The 27064-nt window shown below is 43.4% G+C and overlaps 2 protein-coding genes and 1 long non-coding RNA gene across 3 annotated transcripts; 1 reads left to right on the plus strand and 2 right to left on the minus strand.

Annotated features, from left to right (window-relative positions):
* The first annotated feature begins 3969 nt into the window (after nt 1–3969).
* On the plus strand, nt 3970–9089 carry mul3 (mitochondrial E3 ubiquitin protein ligase 3). Its single transcript, XM_029705963.1, has 5 exons — nt 3970–4092; nt 5913–6041; nt 6130–6217; nt 6320–6440; nt 7735–9089. Exons 2-5 carry the CDS (start codon nt 5922–5924, stop codon nt 8228–8230), a joined length of 825 nt encoding a protein of 274 aa, XP_029561823.1. The 5' UTR covers nt 3970–4092; nt 5913–5921; the 3' UTR covers nt 8231–9089.
* Nucleotides 9083–25937, minus strand: eif2b5 (eukaryotic translation initiation factor 2B, subunit 5 epsilon). The gene is made up of 16 exons (XM_029705962.1): nt 25700–25937; nt 23788–23912; nt 23480–23665; nt 20637–20814; nt 20038–20118; nt 19597–19674; nt 19148–19460; nt 16889–17034; nt 16425–16569; nt 15170–15268; nt 14951–15055; nt 14768–14858; nt 13293–13416; nt 11878–12003; nt 9871–9981; nt 9083–9693 (listed from the first exon to the last, which is right to left on the minus strand). The coding sequence occupies exons 1-16, from the start codon at nt 25835–25837 to the stop codon at nt 9631–9633; spliced, it is 2109 nt and encodes a 702-aa protein (XP_029561822.1). The 5' UTR covers nt 25838–25937; the 3' UTR covers nt 9083–9630.
* LOC115157582 (uncharacterized) lies at nt 18276–19128 on the minus strand. Its single transcript, XR_003868485.1, has 2 exons — nt 19042–19128; nt 18276–18971 (listed from the first exon to the last, which is right to left on the minus strand). It is a non-coding gene; the product is annotated as an uncharacterized LOC115157582 (long non-coding RNA).
* Nucleotides 25938–27064: the final 1127 nt, after the last annotated feature.

Below are 27064 nucleotides of genomic sequence, written 5' to 3' on the forward strand. Positions count from 1 at the left end.
AACTACAATAACAAACACCCCCTGCCACGTCCTGACCAAACTACAATAACAAATACCCCCTGCCACGTCCTGACCAAACTACAATAACAAACACCCCCTGCCACGTCTTGACCAAACTACAATAACACCCCCTGCCACGTCCTGACCAAACTACAATAACAAACACCCCCTGCCACGTCCTGACCAAACTACAATAACAAACACCCCCTGCCACGTCCTGACCAAACTACAATAACAAACACCCCCTGCCACGTCCTGACCAAACTACAATAACAAACACCCCCTGCCACGTCCTGACCAAACTACAATAACAAACACCCCCTGCCACGTCCTGACCAAACTACAATAACAAACACCCCCTGCCACGTCCTGACCAAACTACAATAACAAACACCCCCTGCCACGTCCTGACCAAACTACAATAACAAACACCCCCTGCCACGTCCTGACCAAACTACAATAACAAACACCCCCTGCCACGTCCTGACCAAACTACAATAACAAACACCCCCTGCCACGTCCTGACCAAACTACAATAACAAACACCCCCTGCCACGTCCTGACCAAACTACAATAACAAACACCCCCTGCCACGTCCTGACCAAACTACAATAACAAACACCCCCTGCCACGTCCGACCAAACTACAATAACAAACACCCCCTGCCACGTCCTGACCAAACTACAATAACAAACACCCCCTGCCACGTCCTGACCAAACTACAATAACAAACACCCCCTGCCACGTCCTGACCAAACTACAATAACAAACACCCCCTGCCACGTCCTGACCAAACTACAATAACAAACACCCCCTGCCACGTCCTGACCAAACTACAATAACAAACACCCCCTGCCACGTCCTGACCAAACTACAATAACAAACACCCCCTGCCACGTCCTGACCAAACTACAATAACAAACACCCCCTGCCACGTCCTGACCAAACTACAATAACAAACACCCCCTGCCACGTCCTGACCAAACTACAATAACAAACACCCCCTGCCACGTCCTGACCAAACTACAATAACAAACACCCCCTGCCACGTCCTGACCAAACTACAATAACAAACACCCCCTGCCACGTCCTGACCAAACTACAATAACAAACACCCCCTGCCACGTCCTGACCAAACTACAATAACAAACACCCCCTGCCACGTCCTGACCAAACTACAATAACAAACACCCCCTGCCACGTCCTGACCAAACTACAATAACAAACACCCCCTGCCACGTCCTGACCAAACTACAATAACAAACACCCCCTGCCACGTCCTGACCAAACTACAATAACAAACACCCCCTGCCACGTCCTGACCAAACTACAATAACAAACACCCCCTGCCACGTCCTGACCAAACTACAATAACAAACACCCCCTGCCACGTCCTGACCAAACTACAATAACAAACACCCCCTGCCACGTCCTGACCAAACTACAATAACAAACACCCCCTGCCACGTCCTGACCAAACTACAATAACAAACACCCCCTGCCACGTCCTGACCAAACTACAATAACAAACACCCCCTGCCACGTCCTGACCAAACTACAATAACAAACACCCCCTGCCACGTCCTGACCAAACTACAATAACAAACACCCCCTGCCACGTCCTGACCAAACTACAATAACAAACACCCCCTGCCACGTCCTGACCAAACTACAATAACAAACACCCCCTGCCACGTCCTGACCAAACTACAATAACAAACACCCCCCTGCCACGTCCTGACCAAACTACAATAACAAACACCCCCTGCCACGTCCTGACCAAACTACAATAACAAACACCCCCTTTACTGGTCAGGACGTGACATTTTCTGAGTTCTGACTAAGTCCCTTGGAAGTATTGGGAAGACATTGAAGTCACAGTTTTATTTCCAGTCATTTCAAATAATCAAAATAATATAAACCTTTTCATTTGGAAGAATATAACTTATAAATGAATTAATGAAATTAGAACAACCTTCTTTTATGATAGCTAAGACCCCATTAGTTTCACACAGTGTGAGTCTGATGTAATGGGGAGCCTGTAAATATACTGAGTGTTGGTTTTTTGTGGTTGCTGATTTTAGTTGAGAATGAGGAGTTTAAAATAATCAAAGTTGAGAAGATCTCGTATGTATTTTGTGATTGCACTTAATTCAAAGATGTCATATGGTTGTTTGTTTGTATGATGATGATGACATATGAAAATCTCCCAGGATACTTAAGGTATCTGTTTTGTATTAAACGTTATATTTTCCATTTCAGAAGACTGTATTACAGAGTTATCAGGTGAGGAAATGTTTCAGGAATGGTAATGCGTCAGCGATACATTTTTCAACCAATTTCTTATCTTCCATATTTTTTTTTTCTGAGCTCAAGGCTATATGACCCAGCGTCATCTTTCAGATCAGAAAGCGCTGTACTCAGAATGATGCAGTCACAATGACCAAGAACTTAAGACTTCAAGGACACAAGGATGATTCAAACTGAATGAATCTATACCCGAGTCATACCGAGCTGAAAAGTAAGACTAGCCAACAAAAAAATAAAAAAATTAATAAAAAGTTATATGGAACCTTAGACTATCAATATGAAACAAAGCATAGCAAACTGAATAAACTAAACTATTTGGCAGCATGTATAGATTAATGCCCAAGCAATGACTAAGTGCATGTTTCTGACTCTCCATAACAGGTGAGTTGATGGGCAATTAGTCTCGCTTCACCAAACTCACCGGTCTACTAGCAGCCAACAAGAACATACGGTGGTATATGATTTATGAAACACAAGGCCACATGTCTTCACTGCTGTCTGGCTTTGCTTCTGAGCCCAGGCAGGAGAAATAGAGCATGTCATTCCACATCAAAGCAGGTCCTATCCTGTTTAACTCTACTGTAGATCAGCATCTTTTTCAACTCACAGGGCTTCATCCTCTAACCATTACAAGACTCACTGGGTGTGGCCCAAATTGGCACCCAGTGGCCTTATTGTGGCCTTAAGCTCCACAGGGAACGAAGACAAGTTAGTGGCTACGTCTCATTGGTCAAAAAGTAGTGGATAACTTTGGGTAGCCATTAACTCTTTCTTCGTTCCCTGTGGAGCATTACGCAACAATAAGCCCATGCCATCCCAACAGATGGGATGTAACTACAGCAGTGTTTGTCAACTCCAGTCCTGGAGACCCACAGTTAATAAGCACAATTGTTTTACGACCGTCCTGAGGTGACTGCAGAAAGGTTACACAGAATCTGGAATCAGACAAAGTTACTCAGAATACAGAATCGGACAGAAAGTTGGGTGAAGTTTATCACAGTTTTACCCTGACATTTTGTAGTTTGAAATTCTGTCTGGGTACTTTAAATCAAACAAAACGAGAGATGATGGCTGCTAGTGACATTGTCTCTTTGGAAGCTGTCCTGCCAAGACATAGGGCATTATATCTCAACCTAAGGAGTACCTTGAAGTTTTTGTTGTTGAAAGGTTTCAAAGACTCACTCCACAGATAAATGTGGTGCAGAAAGAGAGTGTGAGAGATTATTTCAAAGACAGTATGTGTAATAGCAAAGTTTAGCCTACTGAGAGATGAGAAAATGTTCAATAATAAAACAGACAAGATGAGGAAGCTGATTGACACAATCAGTGGATATTTACCCATGAGTCATTGGGCTGAGGGAGTCACACTGGACAGTCAGCCTTCGCACATACAAAAAAAAAACACAGTAGACATATTGAACAAAACTTTGTTTTTTTTATGTGACTGGTGCAATGTACCATACATTATACATCAGTTGAAAAGGTAACTAACTGCCTCAATTATTCAGTGGACAAGCGTCCTAAACCCAGAGTCCTTTAATGAAATAAGACTCTTAACGAAACCCAAGGCTTTGCTGCCACCTGGAGGTCACGTCTTCTAATTCATGTTGTAAAACTACTAGTGGGCGGGTACGAACGCAACATACCATTGGCTTAGCAAGTGCAACGTCAGCAACGCGTAAACGAAAGGAAGTGAAACCTAAATGACTCGCCTTGACTTTAGTTTTGGAATTTGTTTCAGGTTATTCGTTCCCAGTTTGACTGTGTGTTGTTTTCGAATAGGTGAGTAACTGGGATTTATTAATTCACATCAAAGCCATTTGACTAAATCCAACATTACCAATATATATCGTTGTGTTCCTCTTCCTGTCTTGTTCTTCTTACAAGGTAAACAATCAGGCTACATTGCATTTTTTCAGTCACCAGGGGTGTAATCAAAGAACAATGAGGGTTAGCTATAAAAAATATTTGGCGTAATCATTAGCCAAACAGTTGCAAACAGTTGAGTTTTGCAACGAAAACCAGTGTTTCTATTGGACAAATTCAGGTAGGTCCCTCCCCGTATCGTTTGTTTCCGTTTCGTTTTTCAACAGAATCTGCGTAATGAATACGTCCATGTTTTATCCATTGAACGTCAGAGGGGAATTAAGGTGCGTCTCTGGTCAAGAACACCAATGCTTAAAGGTGAAGTGTGCAGAAATCGCTCCACCCATTTCCTGGTTGCTAAAATTCTAATAGTTTGCCTAATTTCAGTTTGTGACAAAAAAAAAAGCAAGAGAGAATCATTGTAACATCTAAACCGCTGTGAAATATATTTTCAACAACCACAAATATTGGATTTTCAGTATACATGGAGCAGATCTACCCCTTAGACTTGCTTTCAAAGAAAATGACAGATTTATAAAGTCACCTTTCTATGGGAATTTGGTCTGTCACGCCAAGATAAAAATCTTTACTTTACATTTGTATTTGATGCATGTGACAAATAGACTTTACCGTGAAATGCTTACTTATACAAACCCTTATTAACCTACAGTGCAGTTCAATCAGTGTACATATTGCAGCTTTAAATTTTACTGCGAAATAGAAGTTACACATCAATACCAGTTTCTCGAAACAAATCACACAAGATCTTACTTGGAAAACAATAATCCCTGGTCAAAAGTCTCTATGTTGTGTACTTAGCGAGTAGACACACGCTAAGAAACCTAGTAGTGTGTCTCTAAATCAAATCAATCGTTATTAGTCACATATTTAGCAGATGTTATTGCGGGTATAGCGAAATACTTGTAATGTCTATGGCAAAAACTTTCTGGATGAACAAAAGCAAAACACTGTATACTCATCTTACCATGTGGCTGGCCTCTTTGAGCCACATGCAAGCGTGTCATCAGGGGCTTAACTTGCACTCATAATAATGGCTGGAATGGCATTAAACACATGGAAACCATGGAAACCATGTGTTTGATGTATTCCACTGATTCCGCTCCAGTCATTACCACGAGCCCATCCTCTCCCCAATTAAGGTACCACCAACCTCCTGGGCTCCACATCCCAAGTCAACAAACAGTGGCTGTGTTTACACAGGTAGCCCAATTCTGATAATTTGCCCAATTATTGGCGAAATCTGATCTGATTGGTCAAAAGACCAATTAGTGGCAAAAAAATATTAGAATTGGCCTGCCTGTGTCAACATAGCCAGTGTGTGTGTACAATGTAAATCACTGTGTTGACTCAAAAACATTTCCCAGGGTAGAAATGCACACTAAGGCTGCATTTACACAGACAGCCCAATTCTGACCCCCCCCCCCCCCCCCCGAATCAGACACAAGAAGTTGGCTAGCACTCACTCGAGATTTGGTTTTAGGTTTGTGATCTGGATAAGGATGGGGCGGCAGGGTAGCCTAGTGGTTAGAGCGTTGGACTAGTAACCGAAAGGTTGCAAGTTTGAATCCCCGAGCTGACAAGGTACAAATCTGTCGTTCTGCCCCCTGAACAAGGCAGTTAACCCACTGTTCCCCGGTAGGCCGTTATTGAAAATAAGAATTTGTTCTTAACTGACTTGCCTAGTTAAATAATGTTGATCTTATTTTCTATGGCAGATTGACAGGATGAGTGACCTTCCCATCTTCAACCCGTTGGTCCTGATCGGTGTGGGCTCCAGCTTTGCCTTCTCTGGCTTGTTTTACCACTTATACAAAGAGAAGAAAGATGAAATGGTCAAGCTGAAGGTAACACACACACACACCACACACACACACACACACACAAATGCAGAAATGAAGTACAGTTTCTGTGTTTCATTTCTCTCTCGAATAGGAAATACCCAAATTCATCCCGGATCAACACTTGGTAAGGATCCTCAAGGCATCGCCTCACAGAAAACTGCAGTACGTCGCAGTAGAAGGTAAGTGGAAACCCCCCTCTGTAACAGATTAAACAGCATTAGTTTAAAGAATGTGTTTATTACCAGTATATATTAGAGACGTGTGAAGTGTTCTTGTTCCAGGTTTGGTCCAGGCGGACGGTGAGACTCTGGCCAGTCAGTTTGTCCCAAGATGCTTTGGTGTGATCCAGAAAATAGCTGTAGAGGAACACTGGAAAGTGTGGAACAACATCACTAGAACATGGTTAGTACACAGCCATGGGTAGTACACAGCCATACATTAGCCATAATACAGCATTATGTATACATGCCAATAATATGTGGACACCTGCTCATCCAACATCTTATTCCAAAATCATGGGCATTAATATGGTGTTGGTCCCTCCCTTTGCTGCTATAACAGCCTCTACTCTTCTGGGAAGGCTTTCTACTAGATGTTGGGGCTGCAGGTAGCCTAGTGGTTAGAGTGTTGGGCTAGTGACCGAAAGGTTGCTAGATCGAATCCCCGAGCTGACAATGTAAAAATCTGTCGTTCTGCCCCTGAACAAGGCAGTTAACCCACTGTTCTTAGGCCGTCATTGGAAATAAGAATTTGTTCTTAACTGACTTGCCTAGTTAAATAAATGTAAAAAAATGTTGTAACATTGTTGCGGGGACTTGCTTCCATTCAGCCACGAGTGTTAGTGAGGTCGGACACTGATGTTGGGCGATTAGGCCTGGCTCGCAGTCAGCGTTCCAATTAATCCCAAAGGTGTTCTATGGGGTTGAGGTCAGGGCTGTGCAGGCCAGTCAATTTGGACCTCGCTTTGTGCACGGGGGCATTGTCATGCTGAAACAAGAAAGGGCCTTCCCCAAACTGTTGCCACAAAGTTGGAAGCACAGAATCACCAGACCATTATTCCTCCTACACCAAACTTTACAGTTGGCACTATGCATTTGGGCAGGTAGCGTTCTCCTGGAATCCGCCAAACCCAGATTCATCCAGTCGGACTACCAGATGGTGAAGCGTGATTCATCACTCTAGAGAACACGTTTTCACTGCTCCAGAGTCCAATGGCAGCAAGCTTTACACCACTCCAGCCAACGCTTGGTATTGGGATCTGCTCGGCCATGGAAACCCATTTCATGAAGCTCGCAACGAACAGTTATTGTTGCTTCCAGAGGACAGACGATTTTTTCACGCTATGCACTCGGCGGTCCCGCTCTGTGAGCTTGTGTGGCCTACCACTTTGTGGCTGAGCCATTGTTGCTCCTAGACATTTCCAGTCACTGAGCTCTTCAGTATATTTGTCTATGGAGATTGCATGGGTGTGTGCTCGATTCTATACACCGGTCAGCAACGGGTGCGTCTGAAATAGCCGAATCCACTAATTTGAAGGGGGTGTCCACATACGTGTGTGTGTGTGTGTAATATATAGTGTAACTTGCTCAAAGTGGAACTTGGAATCATTTAGCTCTTTAAGAATCACAATTTCTAAAAGTAATACAATTCAGTACATACTAAGGTCAACACCATGTCCCACCTCCCCTTTTCTCAGGAACTCCAGAATGACCAACAGGAAGGAGACTAACAACGCTGTTCCCTTCAGTCTGGTTGAACCAGGCGCCTACATCTCCGACATCACCGTCAAGGTCCATTCCCCTCTGGAGGCTTCCGGCTGGTTCCTGGAGAGAGTTCACTGCAGTGTCAAACACGCCCAGGAGGGCCTGGTGGACGTGTTGTTGGAGGGCCTCAGCGGCGAGCGGCCCATGGCGCAGAAGGAGACGGAAGAGCTGCTACGTGTTGGAACCACTATGACGGGTTTCGGGGAGGTGGTGCTGGAGGGAGGGACAGGGACGACCATGAGGCTGCAGGCGCCACAAGATGGCCGCCGCTACATCCTGGTCCCCACGGACTACAAGGGGTTTATAGAGAGACATGAGGGTACGGCCAATCTGTGGAAGAGGCTGACGGCGCTGTTTGGGATTACGGGAGCATCGCTGCTGGCCGGGGCAGTTTATAGTACGATGGGGAAAAAGGACAAAAGAGATTAGTAGTGATGATGCCTAAACCTTCTACCTAGCCCTCCTGCACATCTAAAATTATTGGATAGGTTTTAAGCAATATGTTGAAAATTCAACCCAGCCTATCAGAAGGTAAAGTATTGCTTAAACTTATCCTAGTTCTTTATAAATATAATTTGTTAATGAGGGATTATGCCCTAGGTGAATGGTAAACGTCTGTAGTGAATATTATTAAACCACTCAATTCATAGGATTATGGAGGACCATAGGTATTGCAAGACAGTGTCTTGACAAATCCCGTCCACAGGGTATCAGTGGCACATAAGAAAGTGTTTAAGTCGATACATTAACGGAGGACTTATACTGGAACGTAGACCAGCCATTTTTTTTTTAATTAAATGTTCTGAATCGATCATTTTTCAAATATGTAGTTTTAATCATACTTGTTATAAATCATTCTTGCCGGTCGCTGCGGTTTAGTTTAAGTAAGGTCTTTGAGATGGTGGTGTATTATGTGATAGATGTATGTATGACTAACATCAGCAGGGGAGTTTGCTAGTATAGAACACAACTACCTCTATACAGCATTAAACCACTGTGGTTACTTGAAAAATCACCCCCAGGGAAATCAGGTAAAACCTGTCTATACTGAACACTAAAGCAGATCTGTGACATTCTCTATTCATTGGTTGATAGCTCAGTTGGTAGAGCATGGTGTTTGCAACACATGGTGTTGTGGGTTTGCAACGCCAGGGTTGTGGGTTCGATTCCCACGGGGGGCCAGCACAGAAATGAAATGTATGCATTCACTACTGTAAGTCGCTCTGGATAAGAGCGTCTGCTAAATGACTAAAATGTCGGGAATATATTAAAACTACTCAGTGTGTTTAAACCTCTTTTTATTAGGGTGTTATTAAATCATACCACAGCTTTTCTTCTTGTGACATTGTGAGCAAGATGTCTGCTTGCGCTGTACACAATGACTAAATATCAACAACATCGTTTCCTTTTGGAGAAGCAATTATGAAGCTGCCACAGTGTCCAAACTGATAACCTTTGACATTCTGGGACGGTTTTCCCCAGACACAGATTTGGCCTAATCCTGGAATAAAAAGCTTTCTCAATGGAGAATGTCCACTAAAATAGATTTTTTTACTCCAGGACTAGGCTTAGGGCTGTATTCGCTTCGTATCGTGGAAGATCTACGTTATAGCTTATTTAAAAGGTAATGTTGGCGGCGACTGCTGTATATGTCGGCTCAAATTACCTTTAAATTTTAATGCGGATCTTCCGCGATACGGATTGAATCCAGCCCTTAATCTGTCTCGGGAAACCGGTCCTTTAAGTGCAGATTTAAAGTGAACCGCCATGGAAACCATGGAATTCTATTCACACAGTCTCAAGTCTTCAGTCTTTATTCCTCCTCTTCCTCACTCTCCTTCCTCCGAAGACTCATCCTCGGCTTCTTCCAACCACTGGATAAACTTCTGGAGCTGAGGAAGACAGGAAGACCTCTCAGCAATGTGTTTAGGCCTGGGGTCTGTACAGGACGTGCAGTGCCAGAGCACTTGGGTATCGTCTAACTGTCCCCTCCATTGGAAAACGATGGCTTTCCCAACACAATGCCTTTCTTGCTGTTATAATGTATAAGCTCTGTAAGTGGTACTCACTCCCTGGTTCTTGCGTAGCTGTCTGCTCTTGTCATTGGTGGCTCCTGTAGAGAACCATTTTAGGATGGCCTCCTCCTCAAGGATCTCCAGCTGGTACATTTTCATCAGCACCTACAGGGAAGACGACGACAACAGACATGTTAACGTCCAACATCACAAGTAAAACATTTTTTTTTAAAGAAGTAAGAATCAGGGGTTAGAACCGGTTCTGGGAACAGAACTGAGAATGACATTTTTTTTGAGGAACAGAATCAGAAAGGCAAACGAAAGTGCTCTATACTTTTTCGGGACATAACTGTTATTTAAACTATGATGGGAACTGGTTATTAACATTATTTTACATATATGCAAAGCCCTCACACTCACTCAGAAAGTTATTCTAGTGTCTGCCTGACTGCCTGCCAGAGTGTGTGCCATGGTTTCAGTTAGGAAAATGTGGGGCTGGGAAGATTTACATTTAAACGGACATCCATATGTATTCAGATCCGACCTGGCCATCAATAAACAAGGAATATTGGCCAAATGAGACACATTTACGTGTCCGTAAAAGCAGCCTATAGCAAATTACAAAGACAGTAGCCTGCAATTGGCTGCTGGACATTACAACATGCCCCTCCCCCTCAGGAGAATATTCTAGCACCCTACTGGACATTACAACCTGCCCCTCCCCCTCAGGAGAATAGTCTAGCACCCTATTGGACATTACAACCTGCCCCTCCCCCTCAGAAGCATAGTCTAGCACCCTACTGGACATTACAACCTGCCCCTCCCCCTCAGGAGAATAGTCTAGAACCCTATTGGACATTACAACCTGCCCCTCCCCCTCAGGAGAATATTCTAGCACCCTACTGGACATTACAACCTGCCCCTCCCCCTCAGGAGAATATTCTAGCACCCTACTGGACATTACAACCTGCCCCTCAGGAGAATATTCTAGCACCCAATTGGACATTACAACATGCCCCTCCCCTCAGAAGAATAGTCTAGCACCCTATTGGATATTACAACCTGCCCCTCCCCCTCAGAAGCATAGTCTAGCACCTTACTGGATATTACAGAAGAATGGATTAAACTTTTCAATGCTAGCTAAGGATAATATAGTTATCACATTTCACATTGGATTTATTAACAAAAAAAAAATACATGTTTTTATTCTAAATCTGGTGCTGCTCTGCCAAAAAAAATGTAAGAAAAAGGAACAGAAAGGAACGATATAAACCGTTACTTTATTTTGGTTCCAACTGGTTCAGAGCTTTATATTGCTGGCCGCAACAGTGGAAGGTAACAAAAAAAAAAAATAGTGGTTCTGTTCAGAACGAAACAATTGGAAAATTATTTTGGGTTCAAACCCTTATCTGAGCCAGAACGGCTCATAGGGCAGGAGCCCATCTCCTGTTTCTGTAGCATGAGGCAGCTTAATGTACAAGTAGTAGGAACACTCCCTGGACAGGACTCTAGTCTATCTATCGCAGGTCTACATACTACACACTCTACCCACCTTGACCATCGCAGTTTGGGAGTCTCCTGCTCTAAGAACACAGACAGTCCAGACAGACAGTCCAGACAGACAGTCCACACAGACAGTCCAGACAGACAGTCCAGACAGACAGTCCACACAGACAGTCCACACAGACAGTCCACACAGACAGTCCAGACAGACAACCCACCTTGACCATAGCAGTCTGATGAGTCTCCTGCTCTAAGAACACAGACAGTCCAGACTTACAGTCTACACAGACAGTCCACACAGACAGTCCACACAGACTACCCACCTTGATCATAGCAGTTTGGGAGTCTCCTGCTCTAAGAACACAGACAGTCCAGACAGACAGTCCACACAGGCAGTCCAGACAGACAACCCACCTTGACCATAGCAGTCTGATGAGTCTCCTGCTCTAAGAACACAGACGGTCCAGACAGACAGTCCAGACAGACAGTCCACACAGACAGTCCAGACAGACAGTCCAGACAGACAGTCCACATAGGCAGTCCAGACAGACAACCCACCTTGACCATAGCAGTCTGATGAGTCTCCTGCTCCAGGAACAGCTCCTCCACAGCAGACAGACAGTCCAGGTGATCCTGAGCTCTCTTGATGTAGTTCTTAAACACCGGAGACCATGTCTTCAGCAGCTGAAAGATGGGGGGGGTGGAGATAGGGGGGTGGAGATAGGAGCTGGTCATTTTTGTAAGTGATTTGTCTGTAAAAATGAAGAGCTAGATAAATAAAATATATTTATTCTAATTATTGGTTGTAGAACAATCAATTGAGGTGTGGTGGATGTAAGTACTTACAGGCAGTAGTGAACCAGTGTACTGTAGGGTGGTGGTTATAAGTACTTACAGGCAGTAGTGAACCAGTGTATTGTAGGGTGGTGGTTATAAGTACTTACAGGCAGTAGTGAACCAGTGTATTGTAGGGTGGTGGTTGTAAGTACTTACAGGCAGTAGTGAACCAGTGTACTGTAGGGTGGTGGTTATAAGTACTTACAGGCAGTAGTGAACCAGTGTACTGTAGGGTGGTGGTTATAAGTACTTACAGGCAGTAGTGAACCAGTGTACTGTAGGGTGGTGGTTGTAAGTACTTATAGGCAGTAGTGAACCAGTGTATTGTAGGGTGGTGGTTATAAGTACTTACAGGCAGTAGTGAACCAGTGTACTGTAGGGTGGTGGTTATAAGTACTTACAGGCAGTAGTGAACCAGTGTATTGTAGGGTGGTGGTTATAAGTACTTACAGGCAGTAGTGAACCAGTGTACTGTAGGGTGGTGGTTATAAGTACTTACAGGCAGTAGTGAACCAGTGTACTGTAGGGTGGTGGTTATAAGTACTTACAGGCAGTAGTGAACCAGTGTACTGTAGGGTGGTGGTTGTAAGTACTTACAGGCAGTAGTGAACCAGTGTACTGTAGGGTGGTGGTTGTAAGTACTTACAGGCAGTAGTGAACCAGTGTATTGTAGGGTGGTGGATGTAAGTACTTACAGGCAGTAGTGAACCAGTGTACTGTAGGGTGGTGGTTGTAAGTACTTACAGGCAGTAGTGAACCAGTGTATTGTAGGGTGGTGGATGTAAGTACTTACAGGCAGTAGTGAACCAGTGTACTGTAGGGTGGTGGATGTAAGTACTTACAGGCAGTAGTGAACCAGTGTATTGTAGGGTGGTGGATGTAAGTACTTACAGGCAGTAGTGAACCAGTGTATTGTAGGGTGGTGGTTATAAGTACTTACAGGCAGTAGTGAACCAGTGTACTGTAGGGTGGTGGTTGTAAGTACTTACAGGCAGTAGTGAACCAGTGTACTGTAGGGTGGTGGTTATAAGTACTTACAGGCAGTAGTGAACCAGTGTACTGTAGGGTGGTGGTTATAAGTACTTACAGGCAGTAGTGAACCAGTGTACTGTAGGGTGGTGGTTGTAAGTACTTACAGGCAGTAGTGAACCAGTGTATTGTAGGGTGGTGAGCTGCGTCCCCTGTTGTTGGAAGGGATACTCCAGAACAACTCTTGTCAGAATCTGCATTACCTCCTTGAGAGTGATGTTATAGGCATACCTGGTGGGAGAGGGGAAGTATAAGATCTATACTCTGAAGATGGTAGCGTGGACAACATTTAGCTGGATCTGTTATAATGGGACTGAAAAACGAGTGCACTTCAACAGAGCATGCATTTATCTGAACTGCACTTATCAGGAGCAGAGTATGACACACTCTTATCAGGGCTATGTGGGGCGGCAGGTAGCCTAGGGGTTGGAGCGTTGGACCAGTAACCCGAAAGGTTGCTGGATCGAATCCCCGAGCTGACAAGGTAAAAATAATCTGTCTTTCTGCCCCTGAACAAGGCAGTTAACTCACTGTTCCCCTGTAGGCCGTCACTTTAAATACGAATTTGTTCTTAACTGACAAATCAAGAGCAGAGTATTACATACTCTTATCAGGAGCTGACTACTACTCTCTTATCAGGAGCTGACTACTACTCTCTTATCAGGAACTGACTACTACTCACTTATCAGGAACTGACTACTACTCACTTATCAGGAGCTGACTACTACTCTCTTATCAGGAACTGACTACTACTCACTTATCAGGAGCTGACTACTACTCTCTTATCAGGAGCTGACTACTACTCTCTTATCAGGAACTGACTACTACTCTCTTATCAGGAACTGACTACTACTCACTTATCAGGAACTGACTACTACTCACTTATCAGGAGCTGACTACTACTCTCTTATCAGGAACTGACTACTACTCTCTTATCAGGAACTGACTACTACTCTCTTATCAGGAACTGACTACTACTCACTTATCAGGAACTGACTACAACTCACTTATCAGGAACTGACTACAACTCACTTATCAGGAACTGACTACAACTCACTTATCAGGAACTGACTACAACTCACTTATCAGGAACTGACTACTACTCTCTTATCAGGAGCTGACTACTACTCTCTTATCAGGAACTGACTACTACTCTCTTATCAGGAGCTGACTACTACTCACTTATCAGGAGCTGACTACTACTCTCTTATCAGGAACTGACTACTACTCACTTATCAGGAGCTGACTACTACTCTCTTATCAGGAGCTGACTACTACTCTCTTATCAGGAGCTGACTACTACTCTCTTATCAGGAACTGACTACTACTCACTTATCAGGAACTGACTACTACTCTCTTATCAGGAGCTGACTACTACTCTCTTATCAGGAACTGACTACTACTCTCTTATCAGGAACTGACTACTACTCTCTTATCAGGAGCTGACTACTACTCTCTTATCAGGAACTGACTACTACTCTCTTATCAGGAACTGACTACTACTCTCTTATCAGGAACTGACTACTACTCTCTTATCAGGAACTGACTACTACTCTCTTATCAGGAACTGACTACTACTCACTTGAGAGAGTTGATCTCTAGGACCAGGTTGTCACAGACGATGTTCTCCTCCAAACCTCTCTGTAGTGTCCCCAACACTTCCAACTGGAAAGCTACACAAACACATTATTGCTATGGCATGTCATTTTGGATTTGTATCATCAATTCAACAAATCAATTCATTAATCAATCGGTATCCCCTCACCATTGACGTCGTCAATCTCTGGTGAGACACTGCGACTGCGATCCTGAGATTCCTCGCTGGCCTCACTCTCACTGTCACTCTCTGGGTCAGGGTTAAGCACCAGGCCTAGAGAGACAGGATATATATTTTATGACTGAGGGCATGGACAACTGGCCTCACCCAGTCTCTTCACACTCAGCAGACTACTTTGCATTAAGTTTTGTTTTGAAAGTGGCCTACCCCATAGACACTGTGCCAGCTCTTCATCCTCAGTGTCGTCCATACTGGCCTTCCAGATATAACCTTTACCCCCAGGTCCTACCTCGGCTGGATTAAACGCTGGATAGGTGAAACAGGCAGGTAAGGGTATACTGTTACAGTACAGTCAACAAGGTTTTGCTCACTGTCATTGACATAAATATCACAGATATGTCCTCAGAAACCTTTGACATTATTTCCAAAAACAGATTTCCATAACATTGAATAACAATATAACTTTGGAAACAAGATACATTTCATTTCAAAACATTGTTTGTGGACTTATCAATTGTTGAAGAATCACATAAACTCACGACAGTAATAAATAAACCCACGACAGTAATAAATAAACCCACGACAGTAATAAATAAACCCACACACAGTAATAAATAAACCCACGACAGTAATAAATAAACCCACGACAGTAATAAATAAACCCACGACGGTAATAAATAAACCCACGACGGTAATAAATAAACCCACGACGGTAATAAATAAACCCACTACGGTAATAAATAAACCCACGACGGTAATAAATAAACCCACGACGGTAATAAATAAACCCACGACGGTAATAAATAAACCCACTACAGTAATAAATAAACCCACGACAGTAATAAATAAACCCACGACAGTAATAAATAAACCCACGACAGTAATAAATAAACCCACGTCAGTAATAAATAAACCCACGACAGTAATAAATAAACCCACGACAGTAATAAATAAACCCACGACAGTAATAAATAAACCCACGACAGTAATAAATAAACCCACGACAGTAATAAATAAACCCACTACGGTAATAAATAAACCCATGACAGTAATAAATACTGAGAATGTGTACAACGTATAGAGCAGTGGTTGGCCACCCTGATCCTGGAGCCACTTCATGTTTTTGATTTAACCGACCTGGAAGACCAGGTGTGTTGAATTTAGCCAACCACTGAACTGATCAATTAGTTCAGATGGTCGGTCAGGTGTGGTGCCTCGTTAGAACAAAATCCTGCAGGACCTGCAGCACCCCAGGAACAGGGTTGTCTACCTCTGGTATAGAGCTGGGTTTGCTAAACTCAGTCCTGGGACCCCGTCCTGGGGGTGGGTGGGGGGGGGGTGTCTGTTTTGGTTTTTGCACTAGCACCACACAGCTGGCTCAAATAATAATCAAAGCTTGATGATGAGTTGGTTATTTGAACCATCTGTGTAGTGGGGGGGGGGGGGGGGGTCTAATACGCACCTTTCTGCCTGGTCTTGTCTTTGCTGTGTCCCACTTCCTGGTCATCACTGAGGAATTCATCATCATCATCTTCCTCCTCTTCCTCAGGGTGATGCATAGACACCACAGTCCCTTCTGGGAGGGACAGGTTCGGACCAATCACCACCTGGGAAACAGACAACATGGAATAATGGAAAAATACTCCTAAAGTACTCAAAAGTTACTATTTTGAAAGCTTACTGTACCTAATAAAAAATGTTGATATTAGGAAAGAGTGAAAGGTAAACAGTTAATATGCTTCATGTTGGCGTTTACAATACGTAGCTACTGTTTACATAAATATTTCAATTAGCAACTACATTGTAAAGTACTTAGAGAGCTACTGAAAAGCACTACAGAATCACAGTCCATTATGTACATTTAAGACGGTCACATGTTTTCATTAAAACAGTGTTATTTTGGTTGTAAAGACTTTGTTGCCTTACGTTGTATGCGAGGACACACTGTTTGTTGAGGCGTACAGCCTCTTTGACCACAGCCCCGTCACACACCACTGACTGGTGAATCTCTACGTTGCTGGAGATGTGTATGTTGTTCCACATGTAGGCCCGGTCCAACACCACGTTGTCCCCTACAGAGAGACATCAGAGAGAGGTGTCAGACTGCCAAGCTTCTCCAGGATCACTGGCATCTTGGAGAACCTGGCAGACTAGCAATGCAGAGCAGATTGAAGGAAAACGGCACCTTGGATTCACTCAATGTTTATTTCATTATTTATTTAACTATGCAAGTCAGTTAATAACAAATTCTTATTTACAACGACTGCCTACCGGGGTACAATGGGTTAACTGCCTTGTCCAGGGGCAGTTTTTACCTTTTCAGCTCGGGGATTCGATCCAGCATCCTTTCGGTTACTGGCCCAACGCTCTAACCACTAGGCTACCTCCCGCCCCTACACTCTAACCACTAGGCTACCTCCCGCCCCTACACTCTAACCACTAGGCTACCTGCCGTCCCTACACTCTAACCACTAGGCTACCTGCCGCCCCTACACTCTAACCACTAGGCTACCTGCCGCCCCTACACTCTAACCACTAGGCTACCTGCCGCCCCTACACTCTAACCACTAGGCTACCTGCCGCCCCTACACTCTAACCACTAGGCTACCTGCCTCCCCTACACTCTAACCACTAGGCTACCTGCCTCCCCTACACTCTAACCACTAGGCTACCTGCCGCCCCTACACTCTAACCACTAGGCTACCTGCCGCCCCTACACTCTAACCACTAGGCTACCTGCCGCCCCTACACTCTAACCACTAGGCTACCTGCCGCCTGTCCTTTATACTGAAAGGACAGGTGAGGTTCCCATGATCTAACCTCATGACTACCTTTTGTACAGAACTAAGCTCAGGTGATTGCTTCACTACAGTACCTATGATAGAAACAGGGTTCATACACATTTCGACAGATGGAATTGTATTACTTTTACATAACTAAATTTCCATGACCAACACTCGGCGGCATCTCTATGTACGTACAAATAAAGTAAGCTTAATGTGGTATCGACCCTGGGAGGCTGCTCCCTGATACCATCTCATGTTGTTGAGCAAGAGACTTAACCCCCACAAAGTAGAATACCTGTTAGACAACTGTATAAAACACATGGTCAACCCTCAGTCTGCAGAGATACTGGATGTGCAGGCTTTTGATCAAGCCCTGCTCAAACACAGAGACAGTTTATCAAGGTGTGGTTGAGCAGATCATTTCTGGGGACTGGAATACAAGCCTGCCCCCATTAGCTCTCCTGGAGGATGGTTGACCACTCTTGATGTAAAACATTTCAACATTACAACCAAATACGTTTTATGCCTTTTGAAATAATTCGCTCATTCAATATATCAAAGATCAAGTGGCTATGGCGGGCTACATATCCTTTTAAGACAGCTGAAGTGAGACCACACATTTTATTCAGGAAATGTACCTTTACTAGTTTAGTCATATTTATCTTAGCTACCTTGGAAGTGTTTACTTTGCAGGCTGACTAGCATCTATTGGGTCGCAATGTCCCATACATTGGATGCCCAAATGAACTGGAAGTACTGTATCTACAAAACAAGTACAAGCCACATAATCCCAAAGGCTACATATAATATTGTTTCCTAACATTCATGTTCATGGTTATCAAATTATTATTTTCATTCACATGATTTGATTCACCGTTATTGAACCTAATACAATGTAGAAGTGAATCATTAGTTTTGTCAACAACAACAGAAAATTGTTGAAATGAATCATATCAATTGTTTAAAAAAGGAAATCAACATTGTATTGCCTTATTCGCGAGTGTCGGTGGAAAGTTTTTTTGAGGACATGATGAAAACATTCATACATGTTAATAATAGCTAAACCATTAACTAGAGGGTACAAGATATGTTTTGAATTGGCTATCTAGTCAGTCTTTTCTATCATATCTATTATGACTTTTCAGACTAACATTTCCCAAATCTTTTCCAGGCCTGGAAAACTCCATTTCAAAATACCATGACTTTTCCAGAATTTTCATGACCTTACGAACCCTGTAGAAACAGTAACGGTATAATACCCATGGTGCAGTTGTTTTCCAGGATTTTCATGACCTTACGAACCCTGTAGAAACAGTAACGGTATAATACCCATGGTGCAGTTGTTTTCCAGGATTTTCATGACCTTACGAACCCTGTACAAACAGTAACGGTATAATACCTATGGTGCAGTTGTTGCCGATGATGCTGTTTGATATGTGACAGTTGGCTCCGATGCTGGTGTCTCGACCAATCAGAACGTTCTCCTCCATCTGGCTGCCGTGCCCCAGGCTGACCTCGGCGCCCCGATAGACGTTATGACGGGAGTGAGTACACCCCTGCCCCTGCTGGTCCGTGAAGTTAGCCTCGGGGGTGAGGGGATAGACCCAGCGACGTACCATGTCCGAGGAGACGGAGTCATACATCTGCAGGTTGGATACGCGTGCTCCATAGCCATCCTGTGTTACATACAGGTGGATCTGGTTGCCCAGAATCTAGAGCGGGAGGATATAGTGGACTTGTTTGCTCGGGTAAGGATGCGTATAAGCTTTGGTTAGGGCATTGCTTGGGATGTTCTGATTTCAATACAACATACAGTATATCATAATCACTGAATTTGTTTTCTCATACCTCTTCATTGACCAGAATCCCTCTGACAAAGTCATTCCTGGTCTGGTAGTCAAAGTTGTCTGTGAAGAGTTCAGCTACCTGTAAACAAACACAGTGTCATGTCTTCCATACAAGAGACTTGCAGCTCACTCAGTCCCCCCCCCCCCCCCCCGGTTAAAGACGGGTAATTCCACAGCAAAGAATCAGATTTTTCACTTTAAAATGTATGCCAAACAAAAACCATTGAATTCAAAAGTTGAACATATAATACAACTCTACGCACAATGATTACTTTGAACAATTTATACAGTAAACCAAAAATATATATATACATTTCTGTGCAGATGCGAACTTTGTGGAAATTCTATGGTTTGTTAGTCTTTGAAATTAATGGATTTTGTTTGGTATACATTTTAAAGTGCGTAATTCCATTACCATGGAATCGCCCAGACAGTAGATTACCTGTGGGGAACAGATACTGATGTGGCAGTCCAGCAGATCATGTCTGACTTCAAACTCATCACTTCCATGTTGGAAAATGTTCTGCAAGACAAAACACAATAGGTCAGTCTACCACTCCTGAACATTCACACATTCTGAAAAGAGGTTCAGGACTTAATATCTAAATGTTTATCTTTGCTTATAAACTTTCTGTTTGTATCTCTACTACTTGCTGTGCAGTAAATTTACCTTTTGGGGGATTCCATGATGAACTGTTACGTTCCCATGGAGAACTGTTACGTTCCCATGGAGAACTGTTACGTTCCCATGATGAACTGTTACGTTCCCATGGAGAACTGTTACGTTCCCATGGAGAACTGTTACGTTCCCATGGAGAACTGTTACGTTCCCATGGAGAACTGTTACGTTCCCATGGAGAACTGTTACGTTCCCATGGAGAACTGTTACGTTCCCATGGAGAACTGTTACGTTCCCATGGAGAACTGTTACGTTCCCATGGAGAACTGTTACGTTACCATGGAGAACTGTTACGTTCCCATGGAGAACTGTTACGTTCCCATGATGAACTGTTACGTTCCCATGATGAACTGTTACGTTACCATGGGGAACTGTAGCTTCTTAAGGCCCTGTGTCTTCTGGTAGTGGAGGACCCGCTTGCTCTTGCTGTCCATGGCAACGATCACGTCATCCTCCTCGCAGCGAGACTTGTGGCCGGGAGAGGACTCTTTGAACACCATGGTCATCACAGAGATGTTCTTGTCCACCTTACGCCGGTGCCTTCATGAACAACATAAATCCTAGTGTTAATACGTGATCAATATGAACAAGGTATACAAATAGGCCTACCCGCCCCATTGGTGTATTACATTTTATAAACTGGGTGGTTCGAGCCCTGAATGCTGATTGGCTGACAGCTGTAGTATATCAGACTGTATACCACAGGTGTGACAAAACATTTATTTTTACTGCTCTAATTACGTTGGTAACCAGTTTATAATAGCAATAAGGCACCTCAGTGGTTTGTGGTATATGGCCAATATACCATGACTAAGGGCTGTATCCAGGCACTCTGCGTTGCGTCGTTACTAAGAACAGCCCTTAGCCGTGGTTTATTGGCCATATACCACATCCCCTCAGGCCTTATTGCTATACAGCTGATTCCTAGTCAAGTGCTCATCACAATCTTGAATAGCTAGATCACATGTGCTGGATTAAAGCAGGGCTGGTGCAAAAGCCGGTATCTATGGAACGCCGTTTGGGTCTTCGCGTGTCAAAAAAGATACACGTCAAATAACACTATTTAACGCGTTAAATAAGTTTTTAATTTGAGACCTCAAATAACACAGTTTTGTTATAGAATGTTGTGTGTTCTGAATTTGCACGTACAATCCATGCGCCACCACTACTATCAGTAGCTCTGTCAAAGCTGTACAAAAAAAAAGTCTGCAAACAAGCAAACACCGGTCACGAACGATGTGTTTACAATACCGCGTTGGTAATAATGCATTATTTGTTAGACCGCAACTTCTGGGGTAGAGAGCTAGCTTTAGCTTGGTAACCTAGCTAGCACCAATACAACCAGCCTGAAAACAATGACCAGTAGAAACTGCAGTCATTTTCATTATTCTCAGCAATGATTTAGGAGTCCTTGTGAGTAAGTATTAGCTAGGTAGCCACTTGTTGTTCGCCTATTGAAATTGAACTTCAGTTCATGAAAATAAATAGCTAGCCAGCTACTTAACCCTGTTGCCCAAAGCTAACATTATAAGCAGCCATAGCATCATCTGGCTAGTGAGCCTCGACCGGACAGTGAGGCTCGACCGGACCGGGTTGTGAAGTTAGCCACAATAAGGATTAGGCACAATAGTGGAATTTGCAGTTTGCCTTCAAAATAAAAGTACCTCTTTGAAAGTGATGCAGAAGGTTACAATTGGTGGAAACATGCCATATTTAGACTAGATAATGTTAAACAAGGTTGGAATGTGAAGCAATGAAATGGGGTATTAGTCTACTCGGTGACACCCACAGAACACAACTGTGACGAGTTAACTAAATATTAGCATTGTGACTGAGGGAAATCAGCTCCCCAGTCAGTCTATTGTGTGTACTGACATTCATATTACACTGTACAGTTTTACCTAAGGATTGGGGATCAATTAAAAATAGGGTATCAATCGACTCAATACCCAAGATATTTTTTTTCTCAACGTCCTCCTCAGAGTTATCAGACTTCAAGACGCAGTATTGTTTTTCCTCTGGAATACTGTTCGATACACATACAGGTTGACAATAAATGTGGCTCAATTCACAGTTGTTTCAGAGTCCAGCAATAAGAGCTACGATGCTAATGTTCTCTGGGTGTCACTAAGTAGACTGATACCCCATGTCATTGATCCACAATCCATAGGTAAGGCTGTACACTAAAATACAGTGAAATAAGTATGCCCCCAAAGCAATTCTAAAGTATAATACATCCAGTGTGATTTCAACAGATTTTTGTCAAATTAACAAATGATTGTCTTTCATTGATTTTATATAACAACATTCCAACCTCGTTTAGCATGATCTATTCAATTATGGCATAAATCTACTATTTGTATTCATTTGCAACAATGTCAATGACATACTTTTATTTTGAGGCAGCAGGTAGCCTAGTGGTTAGAATGTTGGACCAGTAACCGAAAGGTTGCAAGATCGAATCCCTGAGCTGACAAGGTAAAAATCTGTCGTTCTGCCCCTGAACAAGGCAGTTAACCCCACTGTTCCTAGGCCGTCATTGAAAGTAAGAATTTGTTCTTAACTGACCTGCTTAGTTAAATAAAGGTAAAATAATACTTTTATTTTAAAGGCAAATCGCAAAGTCCACAATTGTGGCAAATCAATATTGTGGCAAGCTTCACACAGTTGGGTCCGACCACCATTATTCAATTCATAACTGTGTTATAAATTAGGGTTATTTTAGATGACACCTAGCTATATAGTTAGCTGAAACAGATGTCGTTTTGCTGTTTTTAGGGAAGAACCTTGTTTGCATCCCTCAGCTAGCTAGCTTTTTTATGACCAGCACTGTAACTGCACGAGACAACTTTACCAGCATCATAGCATACGTATCGCTGAATCGTTGTGACATATTAAATACGAGTGATAGTGTAATCAATGTGTAATAACTACGTAAAAAATGTATGAATGCGTTAAATTATTATGTGGAGTGCAGTCATATTCAGGTCGTGATTGGTCAACAAGCTTATTTGACACGTCAAATGTATATTTTTTGACTCACAAAGACCCAAACGGCATTTCATAGGTATATGTAGCTCTCCAGGATGAGGTTTAGCCAACTCATGAGGATTGGCCACCCAAACCCTCCTCCTGGAGAAATGCTGGGTGTGCTGGCTTTTCCTCCAGCCCTGTTGTCTAAGGTCAAGGGTCAAAGGTGACTGACCGGTGCTCCTGTAGGGCCTGGCTGACATCGATGTTGGATACCACGTCTCCGTAGACCAGGATGAAGTCGTTCCTCACCAGATTCTTGGCGTCCACATCCCGCAGCACGTCGCCGAGGGAACGGTACAGATCAGAGGTGATGATGTGGACCACGTTTGGAGAGGTGGGACGACACCACTTGGACTTACTGTTGGGAGGATGAGGGAACATTTATATTGAGAAAACCCTGTGTGTGTGTGTGTGTTTGGGCCCTAAATAGTGTCTATGACTAGTTTTTCCTGGTCAGAGTGTGTGTGTGTGTGTTCTTACAGCAGGTGATCCTTGATCTTATTGGACATCCAGCAGCAGAAGACGAATGTCTCCTGAACACCAGTGGATGTTAGGAACTCCAGGGTGTAGTCTATCATGGCCACATTGCCCAACGGTAGGAGAGCCTGGATGGTACAAAACACAGCAGAGATGTGATGAGCGCAACAATGACCATCAGGTTTGGAGTCTCACATATAAAAGCATTAGGATGGTGTTGGGAAATCTGAAGTTCTGAGTGACGCTGGCTAGCACTCACGTGATATTTGGATTCTGAGTGATGCTGGCTAGCACTCACGTGATATTTGGATTCCAAGATTAGACTGATGACCAGAATGATGGCAACTTTATTTTTATTTTATTTAACTAGGCAAGTCAGTTAAGAACCAAATTCTTATTTACAACGACGGCCTACCAAAAGGCAAAAGGCCTCCTGCGGGGACGGGGGCCTGGGATTAAAAATAAATAATGAATACAATATAAATATAGGACAAAACACACATCACAACAAGAGAGACAACACAACACTACATAAAGAGAGACCTAAGACAACAACATAGCAAGGCAGCTACACATGACAACACAGCATTGTAGCAGCACAACATAACAACAACATGGTATCAGCACAAAACATGGTACAAACATTATTGGGCACAGACAACTGTACAAAGAGCAAGAAAGTAGAGACAACAATACATCACGCAAAGCAGCCACAACTGTCAGTAAGAGTGTCCATGACTGAGTCTTTGAAGGAAGAGATTGAGATAAAACTGTCCAGTTTGAGTGTTTGTTGCAGCTCGTTCCAGTCGCTAGCTGCAGCGAACTGAAAAGAGGAGAGTCCCAGGGATGTGTGTGCTTTGTGGACCTTTAACAGAATGTGACTGGCAGAACGGGTGTTGTATGTGGAGGATGAGGGCTGCAGTAGATATCTCAGATAGGGGGGAGTGAGGCCTAAGAGGGTTTTATAAATAAGCATCAACCAGTGGGTCTTGCGATGATTATACAGAGATGACCAGTTTACAGAAGAGTAGAGAGTGCAGTGATGTGTCCTATTGGAGCATTGGTGGCAAATCTGATGGCCAAATGGTAAAGAACATCTAGCTGCTCGAGAGCACCCTTACCTGCCAATCAATAAATTACATCTCCATAATCTAGCATGGGTAGGATGGTCATCTGAATCAGGGTTATTTTGGCAGCTGGGGTGAAAGAGGAGCGATTACGATAGAGGAAACCAAGTCTAGATTTAACTTCAGCCTGAAGCTTTAATATGTGCTGAGAGAAGGACAGTACACCGTACTTGTGTGAGGTGACTACCTCAAGCTCTAAACCATCAGAAGTAGTAATCACACCTGTGGGAAGAGGGGCATTCTTCTTACCAAACCACATTACCTTTGTTTTGGGGGTGTTCAGAACAAGGTTAAGGGTAGAGAAAGCTTGTTGGACAAGTTAATATTTTTTTTACCAATGTCCATTTACTAGCAGGATTAATAAATGAACATTGTTGTTGTTATTGTGCTTTTGTCACGATTAGTCTAGCTACATGGATCTGATGGTGTCCCACTTAAAGAGATTATCATTTATCATGCCATCTGGAACAGTGATACAATTGCTGGTTCGCTACCTGGCTAAACTACAGACGAGATCTGTTGACATGTGTCTCCCACAGATTTTCTACCACGAATATTACTAACTAGATAGGAGGAAAAAAACATTGGCCATATATGTTATGAAATGTTGCATTTCAAGAACACGAGGTTGCTTGCAAGAACGGTAGCTAGCTATGCTATGCTAGCGCTGTCATCCATTGACAATAGCATGCATGCACTTAGCCCTAGATCATGACTCTCAGTTCCATCTGCCACCTAGAGTTTTCGAGCGCTAGCATGCACTATTAAGCCATGGCACCATCGCATACCCTGGGTTGGTCTTTGGAGATGGGGAAAAACCTCCGGTTGAAGCTATCGGCGACTAGCACAGCTTGAAGCGGCTGCTCCTCTTCCTCCTGTTCACTGGTGACATTACCTTTCTTCTGTTTTCCTCCTCTGCTAGACATGGTGTTTGTCTGAGAACTAGGTAGCTAGTTAACGTTACTAGCAAAATTTCAACAACCTTTCGTCAGATAGTAACAACCACAGATAGAACAATGAGCCAGATGTTGCACCGGATGTATAAATCTGAAGCATCCGGTTGGCATTTCCACTCACCACCAAATATGGTGACGAGAGGAAGCCCAGTGGCCGAAGATGAAGTGAGATGGATTTTGAACGACATTCTGCTCATTTTTTCATTGATGAAACATTTGATCTTAATACAATTTTTTTATTTTTTATTTAACTAGGCAAGTCAGTTAAGAATAAATTCTTATTTACAATGATGGCCTACCGGGGAACAGTGAGTTAACTGCCTTATTCTGGGGCAGAACAACAGATTTCTACCCAAACAGGAAAACACTCATCCAGAGGTGACGTTCCTAGTGACCGGGGACTTTAATGCAGGGAAATTTAAATCAGTTTTATCTCATTTCTATCAGCATGTCAAATGTGCAACCAGAGGGGGAAAAAAATTCTAGACCACCTTTACTCCACACACGTACAAAGCTCTCCCTCGCCCTCCATTTGGCAAATCTGACCATAATTCTATCCTCCTGATTCCTGCTTACAAGCAAAAATTTAAGCAGGAAGCACAAGTGACAAGGTCTATAAAAAAAGTGGTCAGGTGACGCAGATGCTAAACTACAGGACTGTTTTGCTTGCACAGAATATGTTCTGGGATTCTTCCGATGTCATTGAGCACACCACATCAGTCACAGGCTTTATCAATAATACAGTCACTGTGGCGTCGTCCCCACAGTGACTGTATGTACATACCCTAACCAGAAGCCATGGAATAGTGGCAACATTCGCACTGAGCTAAAGGGTAGACCTGCCGCTTTCAAGGAGAGGGACTCTAACCCGGAAGCTAATAAGAAATCCCGCTATGCCTTGCGACGAACCATCAAACAGGCAAAGCGTCAGTACAGGGCTAAGATTGAATCGTACTTCACCGGCTCTGCTGCTCGTCGGATGTGGCAGGTCTTGCAAACTATTACAGACTACAAAGGGAAGCACAGCCGAGAGCTGCCCAGTGACACGAGCCTACCAGATGAGCTAAATAACCTCTATCCTCGCTTTGAGGCAAGTAACACTGAAACATGCATGGGAGCATCAGCTGTTCCGGATGACTGTGTGATCACACTCTCCGCAGCCGATGTGAGTAAGACCTTTAACAGGTCAACATTCAC

This window comes from Salmo trutta, chromosome 21, assembly GCF_901001165.1.
Source record: "Salmo trutta chromosome 21, fSalTru1.1, whole genome shotgun sequence".
In the NCBI taxonomy this organism is placed as follows: domain Eukaryota; kingdom Metazoa; phylum Chordata; class Actinopteri; order Salmoniformes; family Salmonidae; genus Salmo; species Salmo trutta.